The sequence below is a fragment of the Podarcis pityusensis genome (assembly GCF_964106645.2).
Source record: "Podarcis pityusensis genome assembly, chromosome: 2".
Lineage (NCBI taxonomy): Eukaryota > Metazoa > Chordata > Lepidosauria > Squamata > Lacertidae > Podarcis > Podarcis pityusensis.
This window is the reverse complement of record NC_138029.1, coordinates 116,160,503-116,171,752: the sequence shown is the minus strand read 5'-3', so window position 1 is coordinate 116,171,752 and position 11,250 is coordinate 116,160,503. Positions and strand designations below refer to the sequence as shown.

Here is an 11,250-nt window from a genome sequence, read left to right as displayed (position 1 = left end):
CAGGGATCCCCAAACTTGGCCTTCAAGATGTTTTTGGGACTACAACTCCCATCATCTGTAGCTAACAGGACCAGTGTTCAGGGATGATGGGAATTGTAGTCCCAAAACATCTGGAGGGCCAAGTTTGGGGGTGCCTGTTCTAATATATTGCAATATTTTAACAGTTACATGTGGCATAGTAACAAAAAATTTTACTTCTTAGTCATAGGAGAGAGTGCTACTTGAGCCTGTGATCATTTCCTCCCTGGAGAAAGAGAAATACAGAGATGTGTCTAAGAAGCCAATTCCACCATCGATTATAAAATAATGCAGTTTATTAAGTGTGAATGGAGTGATCATGTGTTGTTCTTGCAATTATCTCAACTGCATTCCTAAAACTTTGGAACATAGAGAGGACAATGGAGAAATGAGATAGTGTTAAAATAAGAGAAGGTGCATACTGGGATTGAAATGTGTTCAGTTCCTTTCCTGTCTTTCCTGAAAGTCTTAACAGGATTCTCTTCCCCCTCCCCCACTCCCAAACAGGTGAGGAAGACGATGGCCAGAATTCTATGGAGCCATCTGTGAATTCATTGGGAAGAACAAAGAAACAGTTTAAATGCATGGAATGTGGGATGTTCTTTAGTCACAGTGGAAGACTGAGGACACATCAACGAATTCACACAGGGGAGAAACCGTGTAAATGTACTGACTATCGAAAGAGCTTCAGGGACAATGGAACACTTAGAAAACATCAACGAACTCACACAGGGGATAAACCATTTGAATGTATTGAATGTGGAAAGAGCTTCAATGATAGTAGAAACCTTAGACAACATCAACAAACTCACACGGGGGAGACACCATTTAAATGTATTGAATGTGGAAAGTGCTTCAGTCAAAATGGAAAACTTAGAAGACATCAACGAACTCACACAGGGGAGAAACCATTTAAATGTATTGAATGTGGAAAGAGCTTCAGTGGAAGTGGAGACCTTAGAAAACATCAACAAACTCACACGGGGGAGAAACCATTTGAATGTATTGAATGTGGAAAGAGCTTCAGTGGAAGTGGAGACCTTAGAAGACATCAACGAACTCACACGGGGGAGAAACCATTTAAATGTATTGAATGTGGAAATAGCTTTAGTCGAAATGAACACCTTAGAATACACGAAGGAACTCACACGGGGGAGAAACCATTTAAATGTATTGAATGTGGAAAGTGCTTCAGTCAAAATGGAACACTTAGATTGCACCAACGAACTCACACGGGGGAGAAACCATTTAAATGTATTGAATGTGGAAAGAGCTTCAGTCGATATGGAAACCTTAGAAGACACCAACGAACTCACATGGGGGAGAAACCATTTGAATGTATTGAATGTGGAAAGAGCTTCAATGATAGTAGAAACCTTAGACAACATCAACAAACTCACACGGGGGAGACACCATTTAAATGTATTGAATGTGGAAAGTGCTTCAGTCAAAATGGAAAACTTAGAAGACATCAACGAACTCACACAGGGGAGAAACCATTTAAATGTATTGAATGTGGAAAGAGCTTCAGTGGAAGTGGAGACCTTAGAAAACATCAACGAACTCACACGGGGGAGAAACCATTTGAATGTATTGAATGTGGAAAGAGCTTCAGTGGAAGTGGAGACCTTAGAAGACATCAACGAACTCACACGGGGGAGAAACCATTTAAATGTATTGAATGTGGAAATAGCTTTAGTAGAAATGAACACCTTAGAATACACGAAGGAACTCACACGGGGGAGAAACCATTTAAATGTATTGAATGTGGAAAGTGCTTCAGTCAAAATGGAACACTTAGATTGCACCAACGAACTCACACAGGGGAGAAACCATTTGAATGTATTGAATGTGGAAAGAGCTTCAGTGGAAGTGGAGACCTTAGAAGACATCAACGAACTCACACGGGGGAGAAACCATTTAAATGTATTGAATGTGGAAATAGCTTTAGTAGAAATGAACACCTTAGAATACACGAAGGAACTCACACGGGGGAGAAACCATTTAAATGTATTGAATGTGGAAAGTGCTTCAGTCAAAATGGAACACTTAGATTGCACCAACGAACTCACACGGGGGAGAAACCATTTAAATGTATTGAATGTGGAAAGAGCTTCAGTCGATATGGAAGCCTTAGAAGACACCAACGAACTCACATGGGGGAGAAACCATTTCAATGTATTGAATGTGGAAAGAGCTTCAATGATAGTGGAAACCTTAGACAACATCAACGAACTCACACGGGGGAGAAACCATTTAAATGTATTGAATGTGGAAAGCGCTTTAGTCAATATGTACACCTTAGAAAACATCAACGAACTCACACTGGGGAGAAACCATTTAAATGTATTGAATGTGGAAAGTGCTTCAGTCAAAATGGAACACTTAGATTGCACCAACGAACTCACACGGGGGAGAAACCATTTGAATGTATTGAATGTGGAAAGCGCTTTAGTCAATATGTACACCTTAGAAAACATCAACGAACTCACACGGGGGAGAAACCATTTATATGTATTGAATGTGGAAAGTGCTTCAGTCAAAATGGAACACTTAGATTGCACCAACGAACTCACACGGGGGAGAAACCATTTAAATGTATTGAATGTGGAAAGTGCTTCTGTCAAAATGGAACACTTAGATTACACCAATGAACTCACACTGGGGAGAAACCATTTAAATGTATTGAATGTGGAAAGAGCTTCAGTCGATATGGAAACCTTAGAAGACACCAACGAACTCACATGGGGGAGAAACCATTTAAATGTATTGAATGTGGAAAGAGCTTCAGTCGAAATGGAACACTTAGAATACACCAACAAACTCACACGGGGGAGAAACCATTTAAATGTATTAAATGTGGAAAGAGCTTCAATGATAGTGGAAACCTTAGACAATATCAACAAACTCACACGGGGAGACACCATTTAAATGTATTGAATGTGGAAAGTGCTTCAGTCAAAATGGAAAACTTAGAAGACATCAACGAACTCACACGGGGGAGAAACCATTTAAATGTATTGAAAGGGGGAAGAGCTTCAGTCAAAATGGAACACTTAGAATACACCAACGAACTCACATAGGGGAGACACCATTTGAATGTATTGAATGTGGAAAGAGCTTCAGTCGAAATGGAACACTTAGAATACACCAACGAACTCACACAGGGGAGAAACCATTTAAATGTATTGAAAGGGGGAAGAGCTTCAGTCAAAATGGAACACTTAGAATACACCAACGAACTCACACGGGGGAGAAACCATTTGAATGTATTGAATGTGGAAAACGTTTTAGTCAATATGTACACCTTAAAAGACATCAACGAACTCACACGGGGGAGAAACCATTTAAATGTATTGAATGTGGAAATAGCTTTAGTAGAAGTGAACACCTTAGATTACACCAATGAACTCAGACTGGGGAGAAACCATTTAAATGTATTGAATGTGGAAAGAGCTTCAGTCGATATGGACACCTTAAAAGACACCAACGAACTCACATGGGGGAGAAACCATTTAAATGGATAGAATGTGGAAAGAGCTTCAGTCGAAATGGAACACTTAGAATACACCAACAAACTCACACGGGGGGAGAAACCATTTAAATGTATTGAATGTGGAAGGAGCTTCAGTCAAAATGGACACTTTAGGAAACATCAACGAACTCACACCGGAGAAGCCATTTAAATGTACTGAATGTGGAAAGAATGTGGAAAGAGCTTCAGTCCATATCGACAACTTATAAGACACCAACTAACACATGGGGAAGAAACCATTTTAATGTATGGCATGTGGAAGGAGCTGCAGCAAAAGTAGAGCACTTAGAATACACCAACTAACTCATACAGGGGAGAAACCATTGGAATGTATTGAATGTGGGAAGAGCTTCAACAGGAAGGATAAACTTACATTACATTGGCGAACTCCCACAGTGGAGAAGCTTAAGTCAATATGGAACCTTAGGAAACATCCGCTGACTCACATGGGGAAAGCCAGATTTATGAAACGTGGAAAGAGCTTCAGAGGGAGTGAAGACCTTACTATCCATAAGAAAATTCACACAGGCGGGAAACCATATAAATGTATGGAGTTTTCCACTCAGGTTTTACCAGATTTCCTGGGAAGTGAAGATTACTGTCAAGTCTTTGGATGTACAGAAAAGAATTTGGCAGTGTTTGTTTTCAATAATAATAATAGCAACAGCAACAATAATAACAATAATTTATGCCACACCCATCTGGCTGGCTTTCCCCTGCGGCAGAGCCACTCTTGGTGGCTTCCAACAAAATATTGAAATACAATAGTCCTTCAGATATTAAAAGCTTCCCTAAACAGGGCAGCCTTCAGATGTCTTTTAAAGCCTGGTGGCTGTTTTTTCCTTTGACATCTGGTGGGAGGGTATTCCACAGGGAGGGCACCACTACCGAGAAGGCCTTCTGCATGGTTCCCTGTAACTTCACTTCTCGCAGTGAGGCAACCTCCAGAAGGCTCTTGGTACTGGACCTCCATGTCCAGGCAGAACGATGGGGGTGGAGACTCTCCTCCTGTCACCAGTCTAGCCGCCGCATTCTGGATTAGTTGCAGTTTCGGGACCACTTACACAGGTAGCCCCACGTAGAGCGCATTGCAGTAGTCCAAACAGGAGATAACTGGAGCATACACTACTCTGGCAATACAGTCTAAGGGCAGATAGGGTCTTAGCCTGCGTACCAGATTGAGCTGGTAAACAGCTGCCCTGGACACAGAATTGACCTGCGCTTCCATTGACAGCTGCAAATCCAAAATGACCGCCAGGCTGTGCACCTGGTCCTTTAGGGGCACAGTTACCCCATTCAGGACCAGGGAGTTCTCCACACCTGCCTGCCTCCTGTCTCCCAAAAAGGACATCTACCTTGTCAGCATTCAACTTTAATATGTTAGCTGCCATCCATCCTCCAACCACCTCCAGACACTCACACAGGACCTTCATCATCTTCACTGGTTCTGATTTGAAAGAGAGGTAGAGCTGGGTATCCGCATACTGATGAACATCCAGCCCAAACCCCCTGATCTCTCCCAGCGGCTTCATGTAGAAATCTGAAAAGCATGGGGAGAGGACGGAACCCTGAGGCACCCCACAAGTGAGAGCTCAGGGGTCTGAACACTCATCCCCCAACACCACTTTCTGAACAAGCCCCAGTGTATAACAGTTCCTCCAGCTCCCAGCCCCTCTAGTTGATCCAGAAGGATGTTATGGCCAATGGTGTCAAAAGCCTCTGAAAGATCCAGCAGATCTAGGAAATAGCTCTCACCTTGGTCCCTAGCCCGCCGGAAATTATCGTGTCCAGGTCAGTTTCAGTCCCATGATGAGGCCTGAATCCCAACTGGAAGGGATCCAAATGGTCCACATCTTCCAGGCGTCCCTGGAGTTGTTCAACAACCACCCACTCATGCACCTTGCCAAAGAATGGAAGATTTGAGACTGGGCGATAGTTGGCTGTATTGGCTGGGTCTAAAGATTTTTTTTAAAGCAGTTTAATACAGTGGTGCCTCGGATTACATACGCTTCAGGTTACAGACTTCGCTAACCCAGAAATATTACCTTGGGTTAAGAACTTTGCTTCAGGATGAGAACAGAAATTGTACAGCGGCAGCAGGAGGCCCGATTAGCTAAAGTGGTGCTTCAGGTTAAGAACAGTTTCACGTTAAGAACAGATCTCCAGAACGAATTAAGTTCTTAACCTGAGGTACCACTGTAACTGCCTCTTTCAGTGTGTCTGGGAAGGCTCCCTCACAGAGAGAAGCATTCACCACCCCATGGAGCCCATCGCCCAGCCCTTCCCGGCTAGATTTTATGAGCCAGGATGGGCAAGGATCAAGGAGACAGGTGGTTGGTTTCACTCATCTAAGCAGCCTGTCCACATCCTCGGACATAACAGATTGGAATTGATCCCACGCAACTTTACTAGACAGGACTCTAGCACTCACCAGCCCCCGCCCTGCTCCCACGGGGGAGTCTACCTCTCTTAATCTGAGCGACTTTATTTGCAAAAAACTTTGCAAAATCATTGCAGGAGATCATGTGGCCTGTACCGGGCACCATTGGAGAGATGGTTCCATTAAATTGCAAACCACCTGAAAGAGTCTCCTGCTGCTGTTTTCTGCAGATGCAATAGAGGGGGTGAAGAAGGTTTTCTTCACCTTCAGTATCGCCATTTGGTAGGCTCAACGTTGAGCTCTAACCCGTGTCCGGTCAGATTCAGAATGAGGTTTCTGCCACTGGCGCTCTACCCATCTCGTTGCCCTCAGATCCTTGGAAAACCATGGGATGGTTGCACTCCATGCAATCGGAGTGGGCTTTTTGGAGCCAGATACTCAATAGCCCTGGTTAACTCCACATTCCAACAGGCCACCAAGGAATCAGCTGAAAGGCCATCAACATGGGATAAAACATCCCCTGCCACTCTCTGGAAACCATTTGGATCCATTAAGTGGTGGTGGCGGACCATCCAAATCGAACCCACATCCCTGCAGAGGGGAAGGGTTGTGGAGAAGTCCAGTTGCACCAGGAAGTGATCTGAACATGGCACTTATTTAGTTTCGCTTTTACTTAGTGTCAGATCACCAACATCCATAGAGGAGAAAAACCAGGTCTAAGGCATTTCTGCGACTATAAGTTGGGCCAAACTTATTTAGGGACAGCCCATGGAGGCCATGCTTTCCACAAAGTCCCAATCGGCCCCTTGTAAGGTTGTGTCGGCGTGAATGTTAAAATCCCCCAGGACAACCAAATTAGGTGTCTCCAGGAGAACATCTGCCACGACCTGAAGCAGCTTGGGCAGGGAATCCTTGGTGCAGCGGGGTGGTCGGTACACCAAAAGGAATCCTGTACTGCCCCTATTGTCCAACTTCAAGAACATTCACTCAGAGAACTGGGTCTTCCCAATAGGACGCCTGGTGCAAATTAATGACTTCCTACAAATCACTGCAAATCACACCCCTCCCCTGCCCACATGACTTGGGTTGCTGTGCGTAAGAGAAACCTGATGGACAAGCAGTGGCAAGGACAGGTCCACCTGCTTCATCCCACCAGGTCTCTGTTAAACATGCCAGGTCAAGTTCTCCATCCACAATCAAGTCATGGATGGCAGTGGTCATATGAATCATTGACCTGGCATTCCATAGCGGCACCTTCGGGTCATGTGGGTCTCCCTTGCTGATTCCAGTATCCATCCAAATGACACCAGACCCAGAGGCAGGGATAGTCCTCAAACTGAAATGGGGGGCCATGCTATTTGGTGACCCTCTTTTTTTCTTTTTTAATTTATACTTCTACATCACACAAACAAGCATTGAATAAAACGAACAAACAATAGAAAACAGAAGAAAATGCAAAAACTAAATTACAAGGATCTAAACATAATATGCAATCAAAAATACAAAACATTATATTCTCTCCAAAAAAGGAAAAAGAACGAAAAACACCAAAAAAGAAAAAGAAAGGGGGGGGAATGACTTCTAACTAACTCCATGTGGCTCTTTATTCTTCATATCACTGGTTGTCTGTAATGATTAATTTTTTGGAGAATTATTCTAATTACCTGTGACATTTTTATTCTAAACTAAGCCAAGTATGAATCTGGAAATCGGTTCTCTTCGTATAATTTATAAAGACTTTCCACTCTCTCCTTATTTTCTCATTAGAATAACTTCTTATTAAACCTGTAAGTCTGGCCAATTCAAGATATCCTGACAATTTAAGAACTCTTTCTTCTTTTGTTGGTGTTATGTTACTTTTCCAATTTTTAGCCATTACTATCCTGGCCGCCGTTACTGCATACAAAAATATTATTTTGGTTTCTTTTGGGATGTCTGTTGTTAATAGGCCCAAAAAAACCTTTCTGGTTTTTTGGAGAAAGTATGTCTTAACATTTTAATTAATTCTTCATTAATGGTATCTCAAAATTATTTAATTTTAGGGCACGTCCACCACATATGGAAGACATTCACTTCTTTAAGTTTGCACCTCCAACACTTTCCACTGGTGTTTTGGTACATTTTAGCCAATTTCGAGGGTTTAAGATACCATCTGTACATCATTTTTAAAAAAAATTATTTTATTGTATAACATGCTGTAAATCTTATGTGGTGTGGTGTGGTGTGGTGTAGTGGTTAAGAGCGGTAGTCTCGTAATCTGGGGAACCTGGTTCGCGTCTCCGCTCCTCCACATGCAGCTGCTGGGTGACCTTGGGCTAGTCACACTTCTTTGAAGTCTCTCAGCCCCACTCACCTCACAGAGTGTTTGTTGTGGGGGAGGAAGGGAAAGGAGATTGTTAGCCGCTTTGAGAGTACTGAAGGGGAGTGAAAGGCGGGATATCAAATCCAAACTCCTCCTCTTCTTCTTTTCTATAAGTTTTCCCATTTTTCTAAATCAATTGAATGACCGATATCTTGTGCCCATTTGACCATGACATCTTTAAACTCTTTGTCTCTTAAGTGCCAATTTAATAATAGTTTATACATTTTGGATAAATTTTTATCATCATTTATAATCATTTTTTTGTCTATTTCGGATAATTTTGTATCAAATCCATTTACATTCTTGTCTTCCTCAAAAATTGGATTTAATTGATGGTATTGAAACCAGCCTTTTCCTGTATGTCTTATTTCATATTTTTTTCATTTGTAATCTACTATTTACTTCCTCTAAAAGATCTTTATACATCAACCAATTTGAATCCATATTTTTTCTTTTTACTGCCTCTGCCTCCATTGGTGACAACCACCATCGGGTTTTTGGTTCTAATATTTTTTTGTTGCTTTCCCAAACTTCATAAAAGGCTTTCCTAATAATGTGATTTAGGAATCCCTTGTGGATTTTTGCTTTATTGTAACCCGGGTAGCCGTGCCACCCCACTATATTATCCCAGCCCTCAATATCCAATAATTTAGTATTCTTCAAGATCATCCATTCCTTGAGCTAGACCAGGCCGGCAACTTCTCTTTTTAAAAAAAAAATAATTTTTATTAACAGGCCAATCACATCACATTATCCAAATCACATTAGTTTCAAATTATACAGCCAAATTTTAAATTTTGTTGGGGGTACCCATACATCAAGCTCCGCACGAGTCCAAAACTCCGAACGAGTCCAAACATCACTTATATTACTGCTTTAATTAGACAGTTCTATCCAGTTCAATCCAGATAGTCCTTTAATTACTTTCTTTCTCTTCTTGTTGTTATCGTATATTCCTTTCTTTGTGATCTCTGATAATTTTCACAAGCAGATTGAAAACAGGCATCCTTTGTGTGGGTTTTGTACTGTCCAAAGATCATATCACTCAGGGACACCCTCTGTTCAGCGCTTCCATAAAAAAAATTAATCTTCGGTCTGTCCTTTACTTTTCTCAGGCTTGCCAAATAAATCAAATGAGTCAGGAGGCTCTGTCAGGTCAAGTTTGCATTCCAACATTCCTTCTCTTTTGAATAATCCTGATTCTCCTCCCCCTGTCCTTCTTTCTCCGGCAAGCCTGTCTTGGCGAGACGCCATTTTTTAACTGCGTCATGAAAATTTTCCTCTTTCTCACCGTTCACCAATCCTCTCTCCTGTTATAATCCATCCCACACAGTTCTTGAATTCCTGCTTGTGATTAATAAAAACGCAACAATCTTATTTCTATCTGGGGTGAAGGGTTATTAATATCACATCGTGCAAAGAAAAAAAAGTTTTTTCCTCCACACACACCCCCCCCCCTTCATTCCAAACATACAGTCTCCTAGTGGTGATTCATCAGAAGATTTACTTATCCATCTGTCACTCCTGGTCACAGAGATCCATTAATCAGCACTCTTATCTCTCGAACATTACTTGATATATGTGCTTCAGCTTCATTCCAATCGTATGTTTCCAATTATAATTCCGAGCTGAAGCTAACCAGCACGCGCTAATTGGAATCGGCGTCAGGAAGATCTGACTTCACCGAGGGCTCGTGCCAAGTGTTCGGCAGCCCCATCTCTCGGATCAGGGGGTGCATTGTGAACACCGCTGGCAAGGCAGTGCCCCCCGTCTCCTGGGGGGGTAGGAAGACTGCATACTTCCCATAGCAGCCCCTTATTTACCTCGTATGGGCCAGAGAGATGTTATTGTCGGCCATCTTCCAACGCGCCACCTGGTGGCCCCCAGGCAGACAACTTCATAGTAGATCCTAAAATCTGGCATTCCAAACCCTCCTTTGTTTTTGGTTACTGTTAATAGTTTAAATTTAATTCTGGTGTTTTTTTTTGCCCTGCCAAATGTATTTCGCCAAATACCTGTGCCATTCCTTAAAACAATTTAAGCCATTAAGAACCGGAATTGATTGAAAAAGGAACTGCATTTTTGGTAAAACTACCATCTTGATTGTAGAAATTCTTCCCCACAACGTGAGTTTTAATTTACTCCAGATTTCTAAGTCTTTCCTAATTTTGCTCCATACCTTAATATAATTGTCTTTCTATAAATTAATGTTTTTCATGGTTATCCAAATTCCTAAATACTTTGCTCTGTAATTTTAAGTCTATTTCTAACTTTACTTTTTCTTGTATATCTAATTATTTTACCAGGAGTTTTGTTTTTTCTTTATTAATTTTGAATCGTGATAATTGTCCAAACGCCTTTCTTTTTCCTTTCCTTTCCTTTTATTATAATAATTTTTATTGATTTTCTTTCTTACAACAAATATTCATCACCATCACTAAATATTCCTATATCTCATCATAGTCTTTCAATTTTAACTTTCCTTCTTGTTCTATTAGTAATTCTCTGTATGTTGGCCGTATTCCTTCCATTGTTGATGTGTTAAGTGATAGTGCTTCAATGGGTGATAGCCACCATGGAGTTTGGGGTTCCAATAATTTTTTGTATTTTCCTCATACCTTTATTAAAAACTTATTATTGTATTGTGGAGTCCTTTGTGTACTTTTGTTTTCCCATACCACAAATATGCATGCCAACCAAATCTGTTGTCATGTCCTTCCAGTTCTATTGCCTCTTCTTTCTCCAATTTAATCCAATCTCGAATCCGAGTAAGACAAGCTGCTTCATAGTAAATTTTGAGATCTGGAAGGGAAAAGCCTCCCCTTTCTTTTAAGTCTGAGTTTTGTATTTTATTCTTGGCCTTGTTTTTTCCAACATTACTACAATAATAATAATAATAATAATAATAATAATAATAATAATAAATAATAGTAATAATAACAACAATAATTTATT

The 11,250-nt window shown here is 41.2% G+C and overlaps 2 protein-coding genes across 3 annotated transcripts in view; both read left to right on the top strand.

The window, feature by feature from the left end:
- Positions 1-10,937, top strand: part of LOC308469441 (uncharacterized protein) — a 100,972-nt gene extending 90,035 nt beyond the window's left edge. The window contains exon 3 of the mRNA XM_080991916.1: positions 526-10,937. Within this exon, the coding sequence (XP_080848042.1) occupies positions 526-2,672 (2,147 nt within the window). The 3' untranslated portion in view covers positions 2,673-10,937. The remainder of the gene's footprint in view (positions 1-525) is intronic.
- The window catches only part of LOC308469613 (uncharacterized protein), a gene marked incomplete at its 3' end in the record, with an annotated part of 86,329 nt that overhangs the window by 56,628 nt on the left and 18,451 nt on the right, over positions 1-11,250 (top strand). The window lies entirely within an intron of this gene.